The sequence below is a fragment of the Oncorhynchus kisutch genome, linkage group LG11, assembly GCF_002021735.2.
Source record: "Oncorhynchus kisutch isolate 150728-3 linkage group LG11, Okis_V2, whole genome shotgun sequence".
Taxonomy (NCBI): Eukaryota; Metazoa; Chordata; class Actinopteri; order Salmoniformes; family Salmonidae; genus Oncorhynchus; species Oncorhynchus kisutch.
Window position 1 is genome coordinate 43,148,726 of NC_034184.2, and position 26,811 is coordinate 43,175,536.

Below are 26,811 nucleotides of genomic sequence, written 5' to 3' on the forward strand. Positions count from 1 at the left end.
GATTGGACATGATTTGGAAAGGCACACATCTGTCTATATAAGGTCCCACAGTTGACAGTGCACGTCAGAGCAAATACCAAGCCATGAGGTGGAAGGAAATGTCCCTAGAGCTCCGAGACAGGATTGTGTCGACACAGATCCTACGAAACAGTACCAAAATTGTATTGAAGGTCCCCAAGAACACCGTGGCCTCCATCATTCTTAAATGAAGAAGTTTGGAATCACCAAAACTCCAATGGATGCTCTGACTGATCTCTAGAGTTCCTCTGTGGAGATGGGAGAACCTCCCAGAAGGACAACCATCTCTGCAGCACTCTACCAATCAGGCCTTTATGGTAGAGTGGCCAGATGGAAGCCACCTCTCAGTAAAAGGCACATGCCAGCCTGCTTGGAGTGTGCCAAAAGGCACCTAAAGAACCTCAGACCATGAGAAACAAGATTCTCTGGTCTGATGAAACCAAGATTGAACTCTTTGGCCTGAATGCCAAGCGTGACATCTGAAAGAAACCTGGCACCATCCCTACGGTGAAGCATGGGGGTGGCAGCATCATTCTGTGGGAATGTTTTTCAGCAGCAGGGACTGGGAGACTAGTCAGCATCGAGGAAAAGATAAACGGTGCAGAGTACAGAGGGAACCTTGATGAAAACCTGTTCCAGAGCGCTCAGGACCTCAGACTGGGAAAGAAGGTTCACCTTCCAACAGGACAATGACCCTAAGCACACATCAAGACAATGGAAGAGGGGCTTCGAGACAAGTCTCTGAATGTCCTTCAGTGGCCCATTCAGAGCCCAAACTGAAAATTGCTGTGCAGCAACACTCCCCATCCAACCTGACAGAGCTTGAGAGGATCTGCAGAGAGGAATGGGAGAAACTCCACAAATACAGGTGTCTAGCTTGTTGCGTCATACCCGAGGCTGTAATTAGTGCCGAATGTGGTTCAACAAAGTACTGTGTAAAAGGTCTGAGTTTTATGTACATTTGATATTTCTGTTTTTAAAAATTTGTAATACATTTGCAAACATTTCTAAACCTGTTTTTGCTTCATTATTGGGTATTGTGTGTAGATTGGGGGGGGGGGGGGGGGGGGACAATTTAATATATTTTAGAATAAGGCTGTAACATAACAAAATGTGGAAAAAGTCAAAGGGTCTGAATACTTTCTGAATGTGCTGTGTATTTCGCTAATCATTATTTAATTGTCTATTTGCAGGATCCCCTGGCCCACCTCTCAACAGACATGATTGCCCGCTGCTATAATGTCTTCTCCGTTGTGCTGAAATACGCAGTGGACATGCTCACCTGGGACAAGGAGGATGAACTGCCCCTGGGCCTGGAGCCTCCGTATGTACACACACACACACACACAAAGTAATTTGTGATCAGTTTTAATGTTCTTGCTGGTCATCATGACAACCCAATAATTTCCATCTATATCCAGTTGATAGTCATGTTTGTCTGCTTCTGATTTCTCAGAGACCGAAGTGACACTTATTACTGCATGCTCTTCAATGACGAGGTGCACACCTACGAGCAAGTCATCTACACCCTTCAGAAGGCGGTCAACTGCACCCAGAAAGAAGCAGTCAGCTTCGCCACCACAGTGGACAGAGATGTGAGTCGTGTGTGTGTGTAGCCCGCAAACCTACGGCATCATTGACTAATGGCTTGATATGTGTGTAATCATCTCCTGCTATACAGGGAAGGAAATCGGTGCGCTTTGGCGACTTCGCTTTCTGTGAGCTGGCCAAGTCGGTCATTGTGGTGAGTAGCCTGGTTTGGGGATCTGGATGCATCTCATTGAAATCTCATGACATCATACCGCTGATACCAATTAACCTGTTAAGTCATTTTCAATGAGTCTCTATATATTAATTGTGTGTGTGAGTGTAGAGGAACACGAGTCGTCAGTCCAAGCCCTTGCGGGTCCAGGTAATGCACTCCTCGGTGGTGGCTCATCAGTGCTTCGCTCTCAAAGCCCTCCACTGGCTGGGCCACGTCATAGGATACTCAGGTCAGTCTCCTTCCACTCTACATACTATTAACGTGAGTATTGTCTACCTGTCGTTGGATGGTGCACTCAGTGTCCTCTTGAAATATAAAGAACTTAACACAATATTTAAATGTTTATTGGGGGTGGGGGGGGACCCGTGTGTTCACTGCGTGTGCCTGAGGGCCCATTAACACTGTGTGTGTAGATGCTCTGAGGAGGATCCTGTGTCAGGTGGGCCTAGAGAGGGGGCCAGAGGGTGAGAACTCCTCCCTGGTGGACACGCTCATGCTCTGTGACTCCAAGATGTGGAAAGGTGAGGAGGAACTGCATATGTTTAGTTCTTGACAGCTTTGGGAACCGTTTCACTCAATAATAAAAATCCTCTGATTTTGGAATGGGTATTGACCGACCCCAACCCTATCTCCTGCAATGCGCATAAAACACAAACACTTCCATGAGTTCTGACTCTTAACACCTCATTTCTACTCCAGGAGCCAGGAACGTCTACCACCAGCTCTTTATGAGCAGCCTTCTCATGGACCTCAAATACAAGAAGCTGTTTGCTATCCAGTTCGCAAAAGTAAGCTTCTTCTTTTGATCCTTAATATAATAAGCCACTATGGCCGCCTAGCACCACTATTTGTGAAGTCACCACCTTTTACAGGTGGTAGTCTATTCCGCTCCTCAAACTAGGCTCGGCATTGCTGAGCGAGCGTGATTTTAATTCCACAGAATTATGCAACTGAACCGATAGACCGATAAGCAAGACCGGCCACCGGTCAAATGTATTTTCGCCAGCTAACCGGTTTAATAGTTACCCTAAAACATACTGTTAGCGTATAGCTCTGAAAGAGAATTTGATACTGTCTTGAATTGAAGATTGATATGTCAAACAAATGTATTGTATTGTATGAATATGAGTGTTTTCATAAAGATCATCCCATGAGTTCTCTGACAGAGACTGACACCATACCCATTTGGTCATGTAAACACACACCAAAGCGGGTATAGTCTTATCGTAACAGCAAATTGAGGGTATTTGGCACGAGGCCTGGATGAGGCGTTAACTGCGCCCATCACATCCTTTTACTCTGTCCTCCTGGGTGGCATAGCTGAGAGGATGGAAAGACAGCCGGCTTTACAGCAGGCTTTTCTCTCCGCCTGCTTGACATGTAACACAGCCCCACACATGCCCAGTCCCTGTCGGACCCATCAACCCAAAAATCCTAGGCTGTCCGCTCTGCTCTCACACACCCAAACCCAAAGCTCTACAGGTGTCTTGAGCTGAACCTGAGAGCATAGATATGCACTCACTCGATCACACAAGCTGAACCTGAGAGCATAGATATGCACTCACTAGATCACATGAGCTAAGACTTAGACCGGATATTGGGTAAGATTGACTGCCCAAAGTCTTGCGTGGAGGAATATTGAATCCAAACCTTTTGATTAGACTCAATTGGTCTCTGATATTATTTTGTGATTCTGTATCTATGCTCTCTGAGACCTGGGTGGTCAAGGATCAGAGCGCTTTAGATGCTTAGTAGGGGGAGTAGGATGAAGTTGCCCATAGACACATCTGAGGTCAGTTTTGCTTTCCCTCTCCAAAAGGGTTAAGCTTACGATTTGGCAAGTAAGCTGGTCCTAGATATGTGTCTAGGGGTAACTGCTCACCAGAGCTTAGAAAGGTATTGGAAGTATTGGGAGTGGGGAAGGGGGGCCCACGGCCTTTGACCAGGAGGTGAATGTCCCCCTTGTCATTTAGAATTACCGGCGCCTCCAGACAGATTTTATGGAGGATGACCACGAGCGTGTAGTGTCAGTGACCTCTCTGTCAGTTCAGCTCTTCACCGTCCCCACCATGGTGAGTAACCCAAAACTCCATGCCTGACCGCACACATCTCAACACACACCTCTTCTCTTGTCTTTCCCCATTCCACTGCTGTTAGAATTATGAGCGCTTGCAGAGCGACTATGTGAAAGATGACCACGACAGGGAGTTCTCGGTCACTGACCTCTCGGTGCAAATGTTCACAGTGCCCTCCCTGGTGAGTACAGGCTGCACGGGTCGGGGTGACGTGAGTACCACCCGAGATGGGACGCATGCTGAGAACCACAAGGATTTTTAGACTGTTAATTGATGTCACGTCCATAGAGTGAAAGGATAGCCGTCTTAACCACGAGTGTGTCATCTTCATTATGTTCAGAATATCTCCGTTCTCGTCGTTAATTCCTTGAAAAGGGTGTTGCATGCCAAACTGATGTTTTAGATGTTTCTTAAGTAAAACAGCATTATACATCTAGGATCCCATTTCTTGTGTTTATCACAATAACTATTATAGAAATGAAACTGTTAAAGATTTGTGATCACCCTAGCAAAGTATGCTATTCCAGTTCTATGCTAATGCTGTAGTGTACTTTTAAAGGGATAATGCGAGATTCTACTTACCCAGAGTCGGATTAACTCGTGAATACCGTTTAAAATATTTTTTTAATATATACAGTGGGGCAAAAAAGTATTTAGTCAGCCACCAATTGTGCAAGTTCTCCCACTTAAAGATGAGAGAGGCCTGTAATTTTCATCATAGGTACACTTCAACAATGACAGACAAAATGAGATTTTTTCCCCAGAAAATCACATTGTAGGATTTTTTATGAATTTATTTGCAAATTTTGGTGGAAAATAAGTATTTGGTCAATAACAAAAGTTTATCTCAATACTTTGTTATATACCCAAACGTGTTCTGTAAGTCTTCACAAGGTTTTCACACACTGTTGCTGGTATTTTGGCCCATTCCTCCATGCAGATCTCCTCTAGAGCAGTGATGTTTTGGGGCTGTTGCTGGGCAACACGGACTTTCAACTCCCTCCAAAGATGTTCTATGGGGTTGAGATCTGGAGACTGGCTAGGCCACTCCAGGACCTTCAAATGCTTCTTACGAAGCCACTCTTTCTTTGCCCCGGGCGGTGTGTTTAGGATCATTGTCATGCTGAAAGACCCAGCCACATTTCATCTTCAATGCCCTTGCTGATGGAAGGAGGTTGTCACTCAAAATCTCACGATACATGGCCCCAGTTGTCCTGGTCCCTTTGCAGAAAAACAGCCCCAAAGCATGATGTTTCCACCCCCATGCTTCACAGTAGGTATGGTGTTCTTTGGATGCAACTCAGCATTCTTTGTCCTCCAAACACAACGAGTTGAGTTTTTACCAAAAAGTTCTATTTTGGTTTCATCTGACCATATGACATTCTCCCAATCTTATTCTGGATCATCCAAATGCTCTCTAGCAAACTTCAGATGGGCCTGGACATGTACTGGCTTAAGCAGGGGGACGCGTCTGGCACTGCAGGATTTGATTTCCTGGCGGCGTAGTGTGTTACTGATGGTAGGCTTTGTTACTTTGGTCCCAGCTATCTGCAGGTCATTCACTAGGTCCCCCCGTGTGGTACTGGGATTTTTGCTCGCCGTTCTTGTGATCATTTTGACCCCACGGGGTGAGATCTTGCGTGGAGCCCCAGATCGACGGAGATTATCAGTGGTCTTGTATGTCTTCCATTTCCTAATAATTGCTCCCACAGTTGATTTATTCAAACCAAGCTGCTTACCTATTGCAGATTCAGTCTTCCCAGCCTGGTGCAGGTCTACAATTTTGTTTCTGGTGTCCTTTGACAGCTCTTTGGTCTTGGCCATAGTGGAGTTTGGAGTGTGACTGTTTGAGGTTGTGGACAGGTGTCTTTTATACTGATAACAAGTTCAAACGGGTGCTACAGGTAATGAGTGGAGGACAGAGGAGCCTCTTAAAGAAGAAGTTACAGGTCTGTGAGAGCCAGAAATCTTGCTTGTTTGTAGGTGACCAAATACTTATTTTCCACCATAATTTGCAAATAAATTCATAAAAAATCCTACAATGTGATTTTCTGGATTCTTTTTCCTCATTTTGTCTGTCATAGTTGAAGTGTACCTATGATGAAAATGACAGGCCTCATCTTTTTAAGTGGGAGAACTTGCACAATTGGTGGCTGACTAAATACTTTCTTGCCCCACTGTATAAACCTCTGCGTGTGGTACAGTATGAAGGATGTTAGTGGTAGTTTTACGAGCCAATGCTAACTATTGTTAGCGCAATGACTGGAAGTCTACAGGTGTGGTAGCATAACCGGTAACTTCCTGCATACTGCACACGGAGACATAAAAACGGTATCCACGACTGGGTAAATTGGGCCGAAATGCCAGAATATCGAAATATCCCTTTTTAAGTCTGTAGTATATTGTCATATTTTTACATAGATTTGCCTGGATTGTGTTTAGGGCCGATTTTTGACTCCGGCATGTTCTTCTACTTGAGGCCTCTAACCCTCATCCCCCCCCCCCCCCTCCGGCCCAGGCGCGGATGCTGATCACCGAGGAGAACCTGATGACCACCATAATCAGGACCTTTGTGGACCACCTGCGCCACCGCGACTTGCAGGGCCGCTTCCAGTTTGAGCGCTATACCGCCCAGCAGGCTTTCAAGTTCCGCCGCGTCCAGAGCCTCATCGGAGACCTCAAGTAAGATGACTGTGCTAACACTGGGCTGTGTGTGTAGATTAGTTAAGTAAGTGTTGTACAAAGCCAGTGTGTGTTGTAAACAATGTTGTTTGTGTGTGCGCGCAGGTATGTCCTCATCAGTCGGCCCACAGAGTGGAGTGACCAACTCAGGGAGAAGTTCCTGGAGGGCCTGGACACCTTCCTGGAGCTGCTCAAGTGCATGCAGGTTAGAACTAGTCACTGTTAGTGGTGGGGGACTGCGCGTCCATAACCCCTCTGAGCTTGATTGAGACTACACGGGTTTATGGAACAGAGTGACGATGTGTCTATGTGTATCTCTGTAGTCTAAAGGTGCTTCCTCTCGGTCTCCCCTCATTCACCTACACTGCCCTACAAAATAAGATTTTGTGAAAGAAATATGATAGTAGAAGTTGCTTCCACCTGTCCAGTTCTTTCACATCAGATAAGAACGAGGCATTTAGGTCAGAGGAATGCATTTCTGACTCCTATGTAGAGGTCGACCGATTAATCGGAATGGCCGATTTCAGGTTTTCATAACAATCGGAAATCAGTGTTTTTGGGCGCCGATTTTTATTTATTAAATACATTTTTTTTTTTTTTACACCTTTTATTTAATCTTTATTTAACTAGACAAGTCAGTTAAGAACACATTCTTATTTTCATTGACTGCCTAGGAACGGTGGGTTAACTGCCTCGTTCAGGGGCAGAAAGACAGATTTTCACATTGTCAGCTCAGGGGATCCAATCTTGCAACCTTACAGTTAACTAGTCCAATGCAATAACGACCTGCCTCTCGTTGCACTCCACAAGGAGACTGCCTGTTATGCAAATGCAGTAAGCCAAGGTAAGTTGCTAGCTAGCATTAAACTTATCTTTATAAAAAACAATCAATCATCAATGGTTAACTACACATGGTTGGTGATATTACTAGATATTATCTAGCATGTCCTGTGTTGCTATAATCTGACTGAGCATACAAGTATCTGACTGAGCGGTGGTAGGCAGAAGCAGGCGCGGAAACATTCATTCAAACAGCACTTTCGTGCGTTTTGCCAGCAGCTCTTCGTTGTGCGTCAAGCATTGCGCTGTTTATGACTTCAAACCTCAAACTCCCGAGATGAGGCTGGTGTGACCGAAGTGAAATGGCTGGCTAGTTAGCGTGCGCTAATAGCGTTTCAAACTTCACTCGCTCTGAGCCTTGGGGTGGTTGTTTCCCTTGCTCTGCATGGGTAACGCTGCTTCGATGGTGACTGTTGTCGTGGTGTTGCTGGTTTGAGCCCAGGGAGGAGCGAGGAGAGGGACTGAAGCTACACTGTTACACTGGCAATACTAAAGTGCCTATAAGAACATCCAATAGTCAAAGGTTAATGAAATACAAATGGTATAGAGGGAAATAGTCCTATAGTAACTACAACTTAAAACTTCTTACCTGGGAATATTGAAGACTCATGTTAAAAGGAACCACCAGCTTTCATATGTTCTCATGTTCTCAGCAAGGAACTGAAACGTTAGCTTTCTTACATAGCACATATAGCATTTTTACGTTCTTCTCCAACACTTTGTTTTTGCATTATTTAAACCAAATTGAACATGTTTCATTATCTACTTGAGGCTAAATTGATTTTATTAATGTATTATATTAAGTTAAAATAAGTGTTCATTCAGTATTGTTGTAATTGTCATTATTACAAATACATTTTTTTATTTATTTTTTTAATCGTGCCGATTTTAATCGGTATCTGCTTTTTTGGTCCTCCAATAATCGGTATCGGCGTTGAAAAATCCATATTCGGTCGACCTCTACTCCTATGTTCCTCCCCATGTCTGGTTCATTTTGGGGGTAGTGTTTAGCAGCGTCTGTGCTTTCTGTCTCTCCCTCATCAGGGAATGGACCCGGTTGTGAGGCAGGTGGGCCAGCACATTGAGATGGAGCCTGAGTGGGAGGCAGCCTTCACCCTGCAGATGAAGCTCACACACATCATCTCCATGATACAGGAGTGGTGCGCTACAGATGTGAGTGACTTGACATATACATGAACACTCACACACTTTTCTCTCACAAACTCTTTGTCGGTCACTCACAAACATGCTCCTGCCTTTTCTCACCTGTGGTTCCTACTGTTTTTTATTTATTTTCTTCCTGTGTGTGTACAGGAGCGTGTGCTGATTGAAGCCTATAAGAAGTGCCTGACTGCCCTTACACACTGCCACAGTGGCTTCGCCGACGGGGAGCAGCCCATCACACTGAGCATGTGTGGACATTCTGTGGACACCATCCGCTACTGTGTGTCTCAGGAGAAAGTCAGCATCCACCTGCCTGTGTCCCGCTTACTTGCAGGTCGGACACTAGCACACAGCTGAATGACAGACCGCTGAAGCTTTGGCTATGATATTGACGGAGATTCTACCCTTTTGTTAATATGGTCACTGCTTTTTTCTGTTTAGGTCTCCACGTTCTCCTCAGTAAGATGGAGGTGGCCTACAGATTCCCTGAACAGCTTCCGCTGGTAAGTAGGGCTGTCACGGTGACCATATTACCGGCGGTCACGAGGTCATGACAGCAGTCAAATTCCACGTGACTTATTAGTCACGGTAATTAGGCTTCTCCAAGCTCTGGTGCTGCTGATGGTCATTAGTAGCCTACCAAATGTCCTACTTGTCTGGTGCTTTGCACTCTTGTCCCTCGAATCACCCTGACGTTAATGCAAATGTCATTGAACATCTGAATCAAACAGATGTTCATGAGAGTCCATGAGCTCATGTTGCGCAAGATTTCTATAGGCTATGCAGTTGCGTGAGGAAACAGTGATGTCCTCCATTTAAAAAGAGGATCCCATCAGCTTTCTATGGGCTAGGCCTACTATATTTATTTCTTAACGTTCTTAATATTAAGCACATTGCTTCTCATTACAACAGGAGTATAGCCTACCTGGCTGGTGTGAAAATGCATGATAATGGTCCAAATCAAAATGAATTTCACGCATATACTAAATGATATATTATTAATATGTACTATTATTTAGTGTATGTATAGACAAGATTTAAATCAAGAATAGTCTGATTGGTGACAATATTACCATATCACTTTTTCATGTCTTTTTTGCGACTTTTTCTAATCATAGGCGCACATGTCATGTAGCTTAGCCCATAGGCCTATATTTTCTAAACTAAAGTTGCCAATTAACTTCTTAAAATGAAGCACATTAATCAACCGGTGTAGAGTCTAACTGACATACATAGGTGGCGTGTGAGTTTCAAGTTTGGGGAAGAGAACTATTACCGTAAAAGTGTTCCTTTTTTAAATAAAGCATTACATGCATAAATGCATTTGCGGTCACTTTTGAGAATGGTGTTTTTTCCCCCCCCCGCTAATTGTTTGCATGTTGGAACATCATAGCCATTTGCCTTGTGCGCATTGCTGCGCTTATAATGGGAAGAAATAGTTTATCAACATTTGAACCTAAACGTTCTGATCTCATTGAGCCTCATTGCTTTTAAAAGTTTTATTTTTTATGTTAGTGGTTGTATTAATCTGTCGCATCCCACAACTGTCTCAGACTATGTTTTGAAGTAGTTATTTCTCACACAGAAGGACAAGTTGACCAATAGAATAGGTCAACTTTTGTACTATGGGGTACAGTAGAATGTCATGGGTTTGTGCTTTTGCTGTTCGTTAGGCCTGCTCATCTTGTTGGCTGACAGTAAATGTGTACAGTTTTTTTCCAACATCTTCAAAATAAGCGCCGGAATCTGATAAGGACACGCGCAGTTCCGTCCCCAACGTTTCTGTCTTCACTTGTGGCCTGTGAGAAGGACCTGTGATGTCTGCAGGACCCGATCACAGGCATTGGCTGATAAGAATTGAGATACAGTATCTGAGAGAGCCATGTGAGTGCGAGGCGCTTCGGAGCGCACAGTGGGCAGAAGGGAATTATAATTATTATATACAGCCCAAGGGCACAATGGCTGCAAAAAACATGGATTTTTAAAATTATTATTATTATAATTGCCACAAAGGTGATGCCGCCGGGAAATTCGAGGAATTATCAAGTGCATGTGAAAATGTGAATGAGGGACTGATTAGACGTGTGCTGCCTGTACAACAAAAAAACGAAGCAGAGCTCGTGTGTTTTCATGCAACTCCCCCCCCCCCCCCCCACAAAATCATCATTAGTCTCGTCATGCAGTCTTAGAATGTATTAAAATCAAAACATATAGCACAACGTTTGTAGAACAACCTAAAGTTATATAAATACCTCTAAATTAAGTGTATAGGAGGACCTGTTTCTTTGTTAACCGCTCGACACAGAATGGGCGCACTCCCTCGGAAATCACTTGGAGAGATTATCCTTTCTATTTTCCATCAGCTATGTTCAATTGTATTTTTCCTACTATAAAATAATGCCACTGAATTCTATGCAAATCTTGTCTGCTAAATGAACTAGTGTAGCCCACAGCCATATGGCATAGCCGGATCAGGGTCTAACTAACATAAGGGCAACTCGGAGTATGTGATTCTGTTCTTCTGAAATAGACTACATTTTCTTCATATCATGTTTCCTTAGACCTGTCTAAAATAAATAATGGATTTATTGTGACGGTGTAGGCTATATTACATGGATTTATTAGACTGTGGAACATCTACGTTTTAAAAAGGTCTGTGTCAGTGGCTTGTAGGCTATGCGTGGAAGCCAGGAGATGCTAAATGTGTTTGTCAATTACCGTGAGACCGGCAGTGATTTGCTTGACAATCACCAGCTGACACATTTTCATCACTGCCACAGCCCTACTGGTAAAGCATGCAGGAGTTGTCTGTGTATTTCTGTAGCAGCTTGCCTTGGCAAACCGTGTGTCTTTTCTAATAAATGCATCTCATTTGTCTACAGAGTGAGCTAAGCCCCCCCATGCTAATAGAACACCCCCTTCGCTGCCTGGTCCTCTGTGCCCAAGTGCACGCCGGGATGTGGAGGAGAAACGGCTTCTCATTGGTCAATCAGGTAAAAATGTCCCCTTCCATCACTATAATACCTTTTTTTCTTTCTTTTCCCTCTGCGCTGTGTGTCAGAGCACTAACACGTGTGCGTTGTTGTTCTTGTGGCATTTATAATGAAGGTAGTTCATAGTGTACTCTTGTTGCAGATCTACTACTACCACAATGTCAAGTGCAGAGTGGAGATGTTTGACAAGGACCTCATTATGCTGCAGGTCAGTTTTTCTTTTGTTGTTTCAGCTGACACTATGACGCTAACGTTAAACAGAGGCGCTTCGGGCTTTAACGAGAGCGTGCGCGCGTCTGTCGCCGTTATCGTTCTCTACAGGCCGGCGCTTCCATGATGGATCCCAACCACTTCCTGATGATAGTCCTGAGCCGCTTCGAGCTCTACCACATCTTCAGCTCCGCCGACTGCAGGAAGAGATACAACCGGGAGAACGCCAACAAGGTCTGCTCTCTCGCTGACAATGACAACTTAGATTAGGCTTTTATGCTCTTGCTCATCTCGGACTTACCTGACTCCCTGTGCCTCTGTCAGGACGTGGTCCAGCAGAACAACACCCTAACGGAGGAGATGCTGCACCTCATCATGATGGTTGTGGGTGAGTGCCACTCTACGCTACTGCTCACTAGGACTGGTTTTGTTTCAGCGTACATTGTATTCTGAGCCTCTGTTTGACTTGTTTCCTTATGTTATTGACATTTATTTTATTTATTTTTTTAAAGTGGGTAAATGGTTGGGGTTTAGCTGGTAAATGGTTGGGGTTTAGCTGGTAAATGGTTGGGGTTTAGCTGGTAAATGGTTGGGGTTTGGCTACAGTACCTGACGGGTATGTGTGTATTCAGGTGAGCGTTTTGAAGCTGGTATCGGCCAGGTGGAAGGCTGTGACGAGATTAAGCGGGAGATCCTTCACCAGCTTTGTATTAGACCCATGGCCCACAGCGAGCTGGTCAAAGCCCTGCCTGAAAATGTAAGGCTTTTCACTCTCGCTCTCTCTGCCTCTCCCTCCCTCCCTGTCTCACCACATCTAGATCAGGCTGACTTCCCGGCTGCAGTTTCCACTTGGAATATCTCAACAACGAGTTATAGCCAACAATATTTAACTAGTTACGTAAGCTGTCGTGGCATCTGCTTAGACGGCTCCTATTTCCCATGATCTACACGCCATCTGCACTTTTGGGTGTGACGTTTTCTCTGCAAGTGGATTAATAGTGTATCTATTTGACTAGCCTGACACCTAGTGGCGAATCTAGGCGGTGCAGGACGGGTGCAAGTCGAAGCTAGTAATCTCGGACGGTTAACCCAGAACTAAAATGTTTAGTGATTTGGTCAGATATATTTACGTAGTCCACATGCGATTAAGCTTGGCCAAATGACCGCTAGTAATGAGGCTGTACTAAAGCCAACCTGTATGTGTCTGACACTTTATCCTTTAGGAGAACAAGGAGACTGGTATGGAGAGAGTGATCGACTGTGTTGCTTCGTTTAAGTAAGTAGCTTTCTTCAGTTGTTTGATGTTACATTAAGTCTCAACTGACCACTTCCTGACCACCCAGGTTGTTAACGAAAAGTAGTTTGTTCCTGTTTACTTGGCTAAATGAAGATCTGACAATTGGATACGTATGACGCGCCCCGTTGTGTCCAGCTGTGTGACATGTTGATCACACATGCCCTCTGTGCCCACAGGAAGCCTGGCGTGACAGGCAGAGGGCTATATGAGCTCAGGCCAGAGTGTGCCAAGCAGTTCAACCTCTACTTCCACCACTACTCCCGCGCTGACCAGTCCAAGGCAGAGGAAGCCCAGAGAAAGCTGAAGAGACAGAACGGAGAGGACACAGGTAGAGCGTCTCAACGAGAAACACTTGCTTCCATCTCTGTGGTGATTGGTCGTGGTACACAAGAACATCTTGGAAGTTAGTATTAACTGTAATTGATTATAAGCGATTGTTGCAGACATTGTGGTGATTGGTTGTGGTATTTCAGCTGTCTATCGAGTGCTGCTTTGCTCTGACTATATACACTGAGCGTACAAAACATTAGGAACACCTGCTCTTTCCATGAGACTGACAAGGTGAGTCCACATGAAAGCTTTGATCCCTTATTGATGTCACCTGTTAGATCCACTTCAGTCAGTGTAGATGACGGGGAGGAGACGGGTTAAAGAAGGATTTTTAAGCCTTGAGACATGGGTTGTGTACGTGGGCCGTTCAGAGGGCGAATGGGCAAGACAAAATATTTAAGTGTCTTTGAACTGGGTATGGTAGTAGGTGCCAGGTGCACCTGTTTGTGCCAAGAACTGCAACGCTGTTTTTCATGCGCAACACTTTCCCGTTTGTGTCAAGAATGTTCCATCACCAAAAGGACATCCAGCCAACTTGACACACCTGTGGGAAGCATCGCAGTCAACATGGGCCAGCATCCCTGTGGAACACTTTTGACACCTTGTAGAGTCCATGACCTGACTAGCTGAGGCTGTTCCAAAGGCAAAATGATTGGGTGAAACTATTAGGAAGGTGTGCTTAATGTTCTGTTCACTCAGTTTAAGTCTGTGTTGTAGCCCTCCCTCCTCCGGTGCTTCCCCCGTTCTGCCCGCTGTTTGCCAGCCTGGTGAACATTCTGCAGTGTGACGTACTGCTGGGCATGCTGGGAGCCGTGCTCCAGTGGGCCGTGGAGCCCAGTGCAGGACACTGGTCTGAGTCCATGCTGCAGAGGGTGAGAGAGAGACCAGGACCACGCTCTGCGTGTGTTAGTGTCCTATGTTTATTCGCGGGACCAGTCGAGGTATCGCTGTACATAACCGTGTCTGTCCGTCTCCAGGTGCTCCACCTAATAGGCATGGCTTTACTGGAGGAACATCAGCAGTTAGAGAACAGTAGTGAGGACAACGACGTCTACTTCAACTTCACCCTCAAAATGTCCCGTAAGTCTCTCTCTCCTTGTCATGCTGAACATGACATGGATTACAAGGAGTGGATTGTTAGCCTGAAGTCCAGAACCTGTTTTGCGAACTTTCTCTCCTTAAATGGCAACATTTTTTAAATATTTCCACTATTTTTTAACTAGTGTATATACTGCTGTGTTTGTGTGTTCTAGGTCCAGGGGAAGCCCCCAGTAACACAGCCAGTGTCCTGGCCCTCCTGGAGAACCTACAGAATGCCCCTCATCTTGAGGTCCACGAGGACATGATCCGTTGGCTCCTCAAGGTAGGTCACCGTTATTACAACCTCCACTACCAATACAAATCTCACGGTTGGGGTGACCTCATTTTAAATACCCAAATGCGGGACAACGGGATGATTTTTCATCAAATCAAATTTTATTGGTCACATACACATGGATAGCAGATGTTAATGCGAGTGTAGCGAAATGCTTACGGGACAGTGTAGCCAAAACATTAATAACCCCCCCCCCCCCCCCCCCCCCCCACTCACAATCTCCTTCCCGCTGGACTGAGTGAGCTAATACAAGCACCCTTCTCTTTCACCTTGCGCAATATTTGGTGATGCATAAATGAGACCGCTTGTTTGCCCAAGGAAACATTTCTGGTTGGTCTTAGGGAATGTAAACCGTTAGGAAGGGAGACTTAAAAAAATATATATATTAGTAGCCTAATGAGTAGCAACTAATGAGGATGGAGGTCCTTACACGTTTGACGAAATTACCTTTCAGTCTAATACGGATATTTCCTTATTTTTGCAGCTCTTCGTTAGACGCACACTTTTTGTAAGTAGTTAACTGTTCTCCAAGTTTAGCTGGAATTTAGCCCGAAAGGATTTGACGAATGTGATTGGCTGACAATGTGACATTGGCCTATTGCGCTGCTCCAAATATCAGATCTCAATAACGATTAGAGAAGTGTTTAACATCGCCAGTACCACGTCCTTATCGAATATCTTGTTGACTGGTTGGAATGTCTATTCTCATCAAATGAATAGGGAGTCTCACTGAAATACAGAACTTTTTAAAATGTATTTTTTAATGTATTGATACAATCCGAGACATGATTGTTTGGTTGTCACAAAGGGTCCAAATTCGGGACTGTCCCGCGCAATTGGGGATATGTGGTCACTCTGCTCACGGCAGACATCTCATCCAAGGGTGACATCTATTTGAGTTGGTACAATATTGTACATGCCATGGCCACCAGGAGGCAGCATAGGACAGCATGCAACCAGTGGTCCTCATGACTAATCCATATCTACGATGACTTCCAATATCAGAATACAAAGATTTATTATTCGATTATATTTTGTACCCCCCCCCCCCCCCCCCCTGTTTGCTGAGGTAACGTTATTGTGTCCCTGTGCAGACGGTGGCTGGCATCAAGACGATGCGGGAGCGTAGCGCTTCCACTTCCACCGTGACCGCCAGCGGGAGCCGCGGTCAGGAAGAGGTGGGTCGTACACATCCTATGAGGAGCGGAATTTTTTTTATGGTTACTCCGTGAATTTGAATCTAAGTGTACGGACACATCTGCGTCTCCCCTCTTTCAGACAGCGTGCGACAAGGACAAGGCGGAGAGGAAGAGGAAGGCGGAGATGGCCCGCCTGCGAAGGGAGAAGGTCATGGCCCAGATGTCGGAGATGCAGAGGCACTTTATCAACGAGAACAAGGAGCTGTTCCAGCAGAGTCTAGAGGAGCTGGATGCTTCCACCTCTACCTCACTGGAGCACAGGTAGTGACACACACAGTTTTTAAACTCTATCCCCCACCACACACACACTAATTTCACCACCCAAATCCCCACCGTAGGCGTATAAAGATTTTCTCTCACCGCTCCTGCAGCCCCGCGTCGCCAGACGCAGCCCTGGCGTGTGTGGGCCCCAGGCGGTCACGTCCCAGGGAGAAGAGGCAGGTTGTTACGTGTATCCTGTGCCAGGAGGAGCAGGAGATCCGGGCTGACGGCAAGGCCATGGTGCTGGCTGCCTTCGTCCAGCGCTCCACCGTCATGTCCAAGAACCGCACGAGACCACCGCACGACCCCAGTGAGTGGAAGAGAGAATGGAGGGCTTTAGGTCGCAGATGGGTCGAAGTTGCCCTTAGGTACAGATCTAGGATCAGCTTTCCCTCCTCCAAATTGTGACTTTAACGATTTTAAGATCAGTGTCAACGGGCGTCTTCAACCTACATCCCTTCCATGGTATTTTCTATTTCTGTGTTTTTGTCTGTGAATGATATACTAGCATTGCTTGACTTTTTGGTATGTTTTCCAGAGCGCTACGACCCTCTCTTCATGCACCCTGACCTGTCGTTCGGCACGCACACAGGCAGCTGTGGCCACATCATGCACTCTCACTGTTGGCAGAGGTGAGCCAGGCTCCGGGTTCTACAACACACTGGTCGTAGAGGCCTTCACGGGTCCAAAATGGACATGGGCTTTGCCATCCGGACCCGATATGCATATGTAAAACATTTGGACCTGTTTCAAATGGACCCGAGGATAACTAGACCCATTCCTGGGTCTGGATTCAGACCCGACATGAGTGAGAAAAGCAGTGGAAATGTCAAATGAAGCTAGTTTATTAACCAGAGCTGATAACGCGCGCGCGAGAGAGGAGGTAGAGAGAGGTGACACGCTAGTAGCAGCCTTCCTGTTGACTCTTGGTCTTTGTAGCCTATCCTTCTCCTTTAACTTTTAATTCTGTCCTTTTCATTCCCTTCTCCATTGGCTAGAGACGTAACTTTCGCCCCACATGGAGGCTCTATAACTGTAGCCTATTGCCGTTTTGATGACTTATGATTGGCGAACAGGCTACACACACACCACTCTCTTGAAAAGCAAAGTGCGTACGCATAAATGATACAATTTCTCTGGGAAAAACTTTGGCCAGTAGTTTCCGTGTGTGTGTGCAGGTACTTTGAGGCGGTGCAGGCCAAGGAGCAGCGGCGTCAGCAGCGACTGCGTGTCCACACCAGCTACGATGTGGGGAACGGGGAGTTCCTGTGTCCGCTCTGCGAGTGCCTCAGTAACACCGTCATCCCCCTGCTCCCCCGAACTATGGGCTCCAGCAGGTACCCAGTCTGTCTCTCTCTCACAAACACACGTTACTTTGAGGTGCGTCTCTCAAGTCATGTTGTTTCCTCCCCTTTCCTCGCTCTGTGCTGATCTGAAAGGGGATGGGTGAAGGCAGAAGGTCTATAGTAAATTCTCAATGGGAATTGTCTCTCCCCATCCAATACCTTTTTAGATTAGCACCGATGAAGGATACGACGAGAGGAAGACACTTCAGACTATTGAGATGCACCCTCGGTCAGGAAACCAAACATTTGACTGGTAGTGGGTACATGGCCACTGCAACCCCAGACTGTTTATTGGTTGTCACGAGATGAACCCCCTCTGGTCACTCGCTTCTCATCCCCCCCCCCCCAGTTAAACCAGTGTAATCCCCTGTGATGTCACTGGTACCACCCTCACCCGAGGTCAAGGCTCACTCTGCACTAAGGCTCGCTCAGTTGTTGGGCTCCCGAGTGGCACAGCGGTCTAAGGCACTGCATCTTAGTGCTAGAGGCATCACTGCAGACCCTGGTTTGATTCCAGGCTGTATCACAACCGGCCGTGATTGGGAGTCCCATAGGGCAGCGCCGAGTTGGCCCAGCATCGTCCGGGCCGGTGTAGGCCGTCATTGTAAATAAGAATTTGTTCTTAACCGATTTGCTTCGTAAAAAAATTATAAACTCTGCAAAAAAAGAAACGTCCCTTTTTCAGGTCCCTGTCTTTCAAAGATAATTTGTAAAAATACAAATAACTTCTCAGATCTTCATTGTAAAGGGTTTAAGCATGGTTTTCCATGCTTGTTCAATGAACCATAAACAATTAATGAACATGCACCTGTGGAACGGTCGTTAAGACACTAACAGCTTACAGACGGTAGGCAATTAAGGTTACAGTTATGAAAACGTAGGACACTATAGAGGCCTTTCTACTGACTCTGAAAAGCACCAAAAGAAAGATGCCCAGGGTCCCTACTCATCTGCGTGAACATGCCTTAGGCATGCTACATGGAGGCATGAGGACTGCAGATTTGGCCAGGTCAATAAATTGCAGTGTCTGTACTGTGAGACGCCTAAGACAGGGAGACAGGACGGACAGCTGATTGTCCTCGCTGTGGCAGACCACGTGTAACAACACCTGCACAGGATCGGTACATCAGAACATCACACCTGCGGGACAGGTACAGGATGGCAACAACAACTGCCCGAGTTACACCAGGAACGCACCATCCCTCCATCAGTGCTCAGACTGTCCGCAATAGGGCTGGAGGGCTTGTAGGCCTGTTGCAAGGCAGGTCCTCACCAGACATCACCGGCAACAACGTCGTCTATGGGCACAAACCCACTGTCGCTGGACCAGACAGGACTGGCAAAAAGTTATCTTCACTGACGAGTCGCGGTTTTGTCTCACCAAGGGTGATGGTCGAATTCGTATTTATCGTCGAAGGAATGAGCTTTACACCGAGGCCTGTACTCTGGAGCGGGATTGATTTGGAGGTGGAGGGTCCGTCACAGCATCGTCGGACTGAGCTTGTTGTCATTGCAGGCAATCTCAACGCTGTGGTTACAGGGAAGACATCCTCGTCCCTCATCTTCTTACCCTTCCTGCAGGCTCATCCTGACATGACCCTCCAGCATGACAATGCCACCAGCCATACTGGTCGTTCTGTGCGTGATTTCCTGCAAGACCGTAATGTCAGTGTTCTGGCATGGCCAGCAAAGAGCCCGGATCTCAATCCCATTGAGCACGTCTTGAACCTGTTGGATCGGAGGGTGAGGGCTAGGGCCATTTCCCCCCCCCCCCCCCCAGAAATGTTCGGGAACTTGCAGGTGCCTTGGTGGAAGAGTGGGGTAACATCTCACAGAAAGAACTGGTAAATCTGGTGCAGTCCATGAAGAGATGCACTGCAGTACTTAATGCAGCTGGTGGCCACACCAGATACTGTTACTTTTGATTTTGACCCCCACCCCCCTTGTTCAGGAACACATTATTCCATTTCTTTTAGTCACATGTCTGTGGAACTTGTTTAGTTTATGTCTCAGTTGTTGAATCTTGTTATGTTCATACAAATATTTACACATGTTAAGTTTGCTGAAAGTAATTGCAGTTGACAGTGAGAGGACATTTCTTTTTTTGCTGAGGAGAGAGAGAGCTATAGCTATATATATATTAAAATAGTTGTCACCTCCACAACCCCAGAGGTCCTTCAGGCATGTATGTGTTGGTTCTTTTTACACAATTCCGGTCAATATTGTAACAGAAAATGTGTTTACCTGCTTAAATGGATGGTTATCAATCAATCGGAAAGGCTTTGATTCATCTATACCAACAACCTTGTTTATATAGCATGTCAAATGAAGAAGCAAGGGCCAGCCCGAATTCCTATGCTGTCCATAAGTGCTGTCCATAAGTGCTGTCCATAATGAGTAGGTCAATGCCTTGTCAGGTCCACTGACCGTCTCCTTCTCTCCAGTTGTGATCAGCCTGGCCTGGGTCAGTGGCTGAAGATCAGCGGTCAGCAGATAAAGGCCATGCACTCTGCCCACAGGAAACTCCAACCTGTCAGTGAGTATTGGAACGCAGAACATTGTGTTAAAGGCACCCACATGTTCCTGTCGCCCGACAAATGTCCGATGTCATTGTTACGCAGAGGTACCATTTTTACGCGTAGAGAGGAAATTGTGATCGAAAACACTACTGTGTCTATGTGTTCAAGTTACGTCACTAGTGTGTGTGTGTGTGTGTGTGCAGGTACCGTTGAAGAGAGAGTGGAAGAAGAGTGCCCTGCCCCTGAGGTTTTCACTGTGGACTACATTCCCACGTACGTGACCCCTAACCCCTGAGGGAACATGAAAGACAGGACATTTTGAAGTCTTGAGTTACCACATTGACTTGCCCGTGCCTCTTTTTTTACCCTCTTCAGGAATCCCTACTCTAGCACCATAAAGGAGATGCTGACCACTTTTGGGACAGCGACCTACAAAGTTGGCCTTAAGGTGCACCCCAACGAGCAGGACCCTCGCATCCCCATCATGTGCTGGAGCAGCTGTGCCTACACCATCCAGTCCATAGGTGAGAACCCCCCACACACACACAAACACACAAGTTTGTTTTACTATCCTTATAGGGACCAAACAATTGATTCCCATTCAAAAACCTATTTTGCCTAAACCTAATCCCTAAGCCTAAAATAGCAGATTTCCTTGTGGGGACCAGTGAAATGGCCCCACTTGTATGACTTTTTCTTTGTTTTACTATCCTTGATGAATTCTGGTCCCCACACGGATGGAAAAACCCAAAAGCGCGCACAGAGAGAGAGAGCAAGATAATAATCGAATCAGAGCAACAGACAGTTTACAGTGACGATAAAACTCATATCAAAGGCATTCATGTGGGATTGAGTTATGTCTTCATTATTTAACGGGTAAATGAATGTTTCAACTGCTGCCAATGGTCCACAATGTTCAAACACCGCGAGAGCATAGACGCCCATTTTTTAGAATAGATGTTTGTCTCAATGCCACGTTCAACTGACTTTTTTTCCCCTTCTTTTTCTTCTCCTTCCTTTTGCAGAGCGACTGTTGGTGGACGAGAAGAAGCCTTTATTTGGAAGTTTACCTTGCAGACAGGTAACGCGTTCTTCCTTTCATTCCAACCCGTCTTTGAAGCAGTTCCACGTGTAGAGATGGATCCGACGCCAGTGTTGAGTGTGTTTCTGTGTACAGGACGACTGCCTGAGCTCCCTGGCCAGGTTCGGCTCAGCGTGTTGGACTGCGGCCTGTCAGCCCACCGTGCAAGGCCACTTCATCCGACTGTTAGCAGGTAGGACAGAGACTTAACAGGGACCTGCAGGACCCACTCCATTTAGGATGGCCTACTCAGTGCCTGAAGCCACGTTCACTTTTTATGTGTTGAGGTTGTTTATTTATTTTGTTGGGGGGGGGGGGGGGGTTTACAGTTTCATCGTTATAGTGATGGAGTGTGAATGTTTGTGTAGCTTTGATTCCAGACCCCCAGGTGGAGGCCTCTCCGTGTATCCTGGACGTAGACATGTTGCACCTGCTGGTGAGTCCCCCCCCCCCCCCCAACACACCAATAATACCATCAGCCACACAGCCATACATGACCAGTGGCATGACGTCTCTCTGGGTTGCCAGATCAGACACAAACCCATTGTTGACACTACCGTAAAACCTTTTTACATTGTCATAAGTGTTATAGGTCAACACTAATCCCTGTGTCTCTCTCTCTCTCTCTCACCCATTCTCAGGTAAGTGTGGTTCTGTCCTACGGGTCGGTCCACTCCCAGGACTCGTCAGGGCTGAGCGTGGACGCTGTCCAGCTGCACCTCTTCCACCTTATCACTGTGGCTCACATGGTCCAAATACTACTCACTTCTGGCCCAGGTAAGGAGAGAGGGAACCCAATACCTGTGTGTGTGTGTGTGTGTGTGTGTGTGTGTGTCTGTGCGCGGGGTCTGCAAGAGTGTGAGTGTGTGTGGATGCTTACCAGACCGTTGGAAAGTTGTCTAAACACCGGTTAAGATATTACCTTCTGGATAGTTGGAAGAGAGGGTCATTGCCATTCAACCACTGTCGTATGGCGTAGAGAAGGAAACAAACATGACATTCCGTGTGTCAACAGAGGAGGTGACCATGGAGCAGGAGAGCGGCGAGGTGGAGCGGGGGGAGGAGGAAGGCGCCTGCCGTCTCTACAACACCCTCAGAACACACGTGGGCAGGTGAGGTAACGCTGACCCTGTAGCCATGGAGAACGCATAATCCACCAAGCAGCTGGCTTTTTCCCGGCATTCACACGTTGTGCTTAAACCATGCTGTGAGTGTGATTTTATTGTATTTTGTATTATTTTTTAATAAGCTTGTGTGTATGTGTGATGACAGTTCCCTACCTGAGGTGGGCTCTGGTTGGCACCTGTGGCGGTGTGTGAAGACTGGCATCCTGCCCTACCTGAGAGGAGCGGCGCTGTTCTTCCACCACCTCCACGGAGTTCCTGCACCCCCAGAGCTGCATGGTCAATACAACGCACAAACACACTCGCTCTCTTTTACTCCTCTTTGAACACCTACGCGGTACCAAGCAGAGCCATGCAGGTGTTGATGTTCTCCCGGTGTGTGTGTGTGTGTGTGTGTGTGTGTGTGTGTGTCTCTCTCTCCTAGCTCTGTGTCCTGGTCAGTGGGAGGTGCTGTGCGGATACCTCAGTCTGCCCTCCAACCTGCTGCAGCTCTTCCACGGTCAACAGGAGCTACTGGAGCCCTTACTGCATGGGTAAGAGTCTCTCTCACACACTCACACTCACCAGTAACCTGTCTTTTCTCCTCTTGTATCTTCTGATTGGTTCATGGCTGATTTGATGTAGTGCTCAGGTTTATTTGACCCTATTGCTCTCCACCAATGATGTTGTCCAATGTAAAAAGATGAGACCCAATTATATGGATAGTGCATCATCAATAAGTCAACAAATCGGCACACCGCTAAATCAATAAATATGCATATCAAGTGTCTTTAGTGGATTGTGTCATTGTCACGTGATGGGGAGGGGGAGTAACACCTTTTGGAGTGAAGTTTGTCTTGCATTTTTTCCTCCTTTCCTGTAGGTGGTGCACTCACCCAGGTATACAGCAGACCCTTCAGGGAGGTGGTGTTCTTGTGAGGTCAGTCCTGCTATTTTACTGTCTAATATGATGGCGGAGGGGGGGTGTATTCTAATGAAGGCAGAAACATCAAGCTTTTTACCTTTGCTTAAATAAAAAGTGGCAGGTAGCTTAGCGGTCAAGAGCATTGGACCAGTAACCGAAACGTTGCTAGTTTGAATCCCCAAACTGACTAGGTGAAACATCTGTCATTGTGCACTTTAGCACTTAACCCTAATTGGGCCTGTAAGTCGGTCTGGATAACAGTGCTAAATTACTCAAATATAAAACATTGAGTTTAATGTTGAGCGAGTGTTCAGCCTTTTCAAATATATTTTTTGTTGCGCTTCGACTCGCCTCTTCTTTCCATTCCTGATATGAGGGGGGGGGGGGGGGGCTCTGATTACCTAGGTTGGATATTGGTATAAATGATTGTGTGGTCCAGAGTGGTGTTAGAACTATACAATTCAAGTTGTTGTTGATACTGTTTAGCGCTCTAGGGCTGACCAATCCTCCCTTTGTCCAGTTTTCCTCGGGAGTCCAACAGTCTGATTGACCTACCAGATGACTACAGTGCCCTCATAAACCAAGCCTCCAGCTTCACGTGAGTACCCAAAGAACAACTGTCCATTGGTAATTCAAAAGATTTCACAACACAGGCTTACAAAATGACAATCCGGAGCGATTGGATCTCATTGCGTTCCTCACTGTCCTATAGAACAGTGTTTCCCAAACTGGACCCCCCGGTGCACGTGTTGGTGTTTGCCTTAGCACTACACAGCTGATTCAGATAACTAACTCATCAACCTTTGATTATTTTGATCAGTTGTGTAGTGCTAGGGAAAAAACCAACACTTGCACTGGGGGAGGTGGGGGGGTCCAGTTTGGGAAACCCTGCTATAGAAAATGTGAGTAAAAATGTGTTTATGCCCTCCTCTCTCTCCCCCCCAGGTGCCCTAAGTCGGGTGGGGATAAGTCCCGTGCGCCCACCCTGTGCCTGGTGTGTGGCTCCATGCTTTGTTCTCAGAGCTACTGCTGCCAGACAGAGCTGGAGGGAGAGGACGTGGGAGCCTGCACTGCTCACACCTTTGCCTGCGGAGCTGGAGTAGGCATCTTCCTCAGGTACAGACCCGACCGTGGGTGTGTGTGTGTGTGTGTGTGTGTGTGTGTGTGTGTGTGTGTGCCTTCGTTCGTGAGTGTGCCAATCTAATTCTGTCCCTTCTGTTGCAGAGTGAGAGAGAGCCAGGTTCTGTTCCTGGCTGGTAAAACTAAGGGCTGTTTCTACGCTCCTCCTTACCTGGACGACTATGGAGAGACAGACCAGGGCCTAAGGTGAACGACCCTGCACATTCACTCCTTACAGTCCAGTAGTGGTTCTCAAAATGGCTTCTCGAAAGGTCGGAACAAACACATGCCCGCACTAATCTCCCAGAACCAACTTTGAGACCCATTGCTGTACATGTTATTGGTCTGTGCTGAAAGATGCCTTGTAGTGTCATTGCGGGTATTTTTTAAACATTTTTTTTTAAAGCAGTTTGTCTCTGTGTTTATCCAGGCGGGGGAACCCATTGCACCTGTGCCACGAGCGCTACCGCAAGATCCAGAAGCTGTGGCGCCAGCACAGCATCACCGAAGAGATAGGCCATGCCCAGGAAGCCAACCAAACCCTGGTTGGCATCGACTGGCAGCACCTGTGATGTCTTAGGTCACATCTACCGGAGTCGGACACACCCCTTCTCCATATGAATGGGGGTGGGGGGCACGGCACATGGGGGTGCGGAATGGTTGTCAAGGCAACACAGCCCCACCTCTTTCGCTCCTCCCCCCCGATTGGATAAGGGGTACGTGACGCCCCCCCCCCTCTGTCTGAGAGTGGATGAATGCATGTAGGTTTTTCTCCTTTTCTTTTTGCTGTTTCTCCCTTGAAGAAATGTAATATAAAAGAGTGTGTGTGTGTGTATATATATATATATATATATATATATATATATATATATATATATATATACACACATATATATATATATATATATATATATATATATACACACACACATCGCTCTCAAGCATATAGCTGACGCATCGGGCACCCATGGACTGGCTCGGGTGTAATATGAATACTCAGAGTATAACTTCTTTATAGGAATGCTATTTTAATTTCTGCCTATTCAAATACCATTAAATTATTTCTAAGGTAGATGGCTGACGTATTGGTTTATTTACAGTTGGATTTGCTTTGATGCTAAACATTTTTTACTAAGCACCAGGTTTTCCTTCTTGCTCTTGTCAGCCAGTGACAGCTCATTTCAGAGTTTGGGACACAATCTCATCAGATAGGTGAGGTCAGATTGTGCCCCTTACCAGTATTGGGATCCATTCTATTTCAATTTCAACCTAAGAGCTGAAAAATCCTTATTGAAAATCAATGGTGCTTTTCAGCTTCGATTTGGAATTTTAAATAAAGTCCTGAAATGTATTGACCCCCCCCACCCCCCATTAGTTACTTTCTCCAGTCTGATGGACACCCAAATACACAGAGAGAATACAAGCCAATGTAAGGAAGTTCGGTAACACACTGGTGTGAATGTTTGTGTTTTTGTGTTTTACTCCTGAGTGCCTGTGTTCTGGTTTTTAAATTTGTCAGGGTGTATGTTGGAGTGTGTTAAGTCTTTTTGCAGGTTGAGTGTGTGCATTTTGTCAGTGCTTTGTATTTTAACACTATTTAAATGAACCCCTTTGCCCACAGATATGAGCCTTTTTAAGGCAAGGCTGTCCCTTCCTTTTTTGCTAATGTGTGCGTGTGTGATTGGTTGAAGTCAATTTTATCTGATGTGCATTGATGGGGTTTGTTTGTTTTGGAAATTGTTTTTGTATTGTACATTTTTTTTTATGTTCAGCAGAAACGTTTTTTTCTGTATGAGAAGAGAATGCAGAAACATATCCCTCGACCTGTTTTATTTTTAATTTTTAAATAAACCCACTGATCTCATATATATATATATATATATATATATATATATATATATATACATACATACATACATACACCAGTGGGTTTGCCTGACCCGACCTGGAATAAAACTCAATCTTAGTTAATTTTTTGGTCAGATAAAAGTCTTAGCCCTCTTAAGGTTGCCTCTGGACTGTACCATTTTTTTCCACAGCTACGGCTGGGTGGACTGGCACATTGGGGAAAATATCGTCCTTAAGGCTCGGAAATAGAATAGATTAGTCAGGCTCACAAGGCACTTTAGAGGAACGAACACATGCAAGCGCACACACACACACACTGCTCTTTGATGCAGGTTCTCTCTGATGCTGGGACCTGAAGCTCTGTATTCTTCATCCCATCACTCCGTTGGCATGTTTTCCCGGTAACCACCCCCACCCCATTCTTTGACACGCTCCCAATATCGAGGCTGTATTATTATTATTATTATCGTGTCAGACTTGTTAATATGTGAATTACTGTATAAATGAGTACATTGTACTATATTGTAAAAGAATACCAAAATAAATCAAAAGGAAAAGGAAGGCCTGAGTGTTGTCTATTTGTGAACTGGTGGGCTTTTGATTAGATACTAGCTATTATGATAATTGTTTTTGCAATAGTGAATCGATTCAATGGCTTACG

General features: G+C 45.9%; 1 protein-coding gene across 4 annotated transcripts in view; it reads left to right on the plus strand.

Annotated features, from left to right (window-relative positions):
- The window catches only part of LOC109899643 (E3 ubiquitin-protein ligase UBR2-like), a 41,649-nt gene extending 14,938 nt beyond the window's left edge, over positions 1–26,711 (plus strand). Inside the window, exons 5-46 of one of the 4 annotated variants that reach the window (XM_031835831.1) lie at positions 1,212–1,342; positions 1,475–1,613; positions 1,700–1,762; positions 1,892–2,012; positions 2,197–2,304; positions 2,483–2,571; positions 3,941–4,039; positions 6,377–6,540; positions 6,646–6,745; positions 8,425–8,553; positions 8,695–8,878; positions 8,986–9,047; positions 11,427–11,537; positions 11,680–11,745; positions 11,859–11,981; positions 12,072–12,135; positions 12,380–12,504; positions 12,971–13,023; positions 13,221–13,447; positions 14,092–14,246; positions 14,352–14,454; positions 14,628–14,737; positions 15,844–15,927; positions 16,028–16,209; positions 16,320–16,519; positions 16,748–16,841; positions 17,388–17,546; positions 20,000–20,091; positions 20,278–20,347; positions 20,450–20,598; positions 21,100–21,155; positions 21,252–21,348; positions 21,524–21,591; positions 21,797–21,932; positions 22,171–22,267; positions 22,428–22,558; positions 22,704–22,812; positions 23,142–23,198; positions 23,704–23,781; positions 24,129–24,299; positions 24,408–24,509; positions 24,733–26,711. In XM_031835831.1, coding sequence (XP_031691691.1) covers positions 1,212–1,342; positions 1,475–1,613; positions 1,700–1,762; positions 1,892–2,012; positions 2,197–2,304; positions 2,483–2,571; positions 3,941–4,039; positions 6,377–6,540; positions 6,646–6,745; positions 8,425–8,553; positions 8,695–8,878; positions 8,986–9,047; positions 11,427–11,537; positions 11,680–11,745; positions 11,859–11,981; positions 12,072–12,135; positions 12,380–12,504; positions 12,971–13,023; positions 13,221–13,447; positions 14,092–14,246; positions 14,352–14,454; positions 14,628–14,737; positions 15,844–15,927; positions 16,028–16,209; positions 16,320–16,519; positions 16,748–16,841; positions 17,388–17,546; positions 20,000–20,091; positions 20,278–20,347; positions 20,450–20,598; positions 21,100–21,155; positions 21,252–21,348; positions 21,524–21,591; positions 21,797–21,932; positions 22,171–22,267; positions 22,428–22,558; positions 22,704–22,812; positions 23,142–23,198; positions 23,704–23,781; positions 24,129–24,299; positions 24,408–24,509; positions 24,733–24,874 — 4,800 coding nt within the window. In that variant the 3' untranslated portion in view covers positions 24,875–26,711. Of the gene's footprint in view, positions 1–1,211; positions 1,343–1,474; positions 1,614–1,699; positions 1,763–1,891; positions 2,013–2,196; positions 2,305–2,482; positions 2,572–3,756; positions 3,856–3,940; positions 4,040–6,376; positions 6,541–6,645; positions 6,746–8,424; positions 8,554–8,694; positions 8,879–8,985; positions 9,048–11,426; positions 11,538–11,679; positions 11,746–11,858; positions 11,982–12,071; positions 12,136–12,379; positions 12,505–12,970; positions 13,024–13,220; positions 13,448–14,091; positions 14,247–14,351; positions 14,455–14,627; positions 14,738–15,843; positions 15,928–16,027; positions 16,210–16,319; positions 16,520–16,747; positions 16,842–17,387; positions 17,547–19,999; positions 20,092–20,277; positions 20,348–20,449; positions 20,599–21,099; positions 21,156–21,251; positions 21,349–21,523; positions 21,592–21,796; positions 21,933–22,170; positions 22,268–22,427; positions 22,559–22,703; positions 22,813–23,141; positions 23,199–23,703; positions 23,782–24,128; positions 24,300–24,407; positions 24,510–24,732 lie in introns of all 4 variants that reach the window. The other 3 variants (XM_031835830.1, XM_020495061.2, XM_031835832.1) reach the window with 3 other exon arrangements.
- The last annotated feature ends 100 nt before the right edge of the window (positions 26,712–26,811 follow it).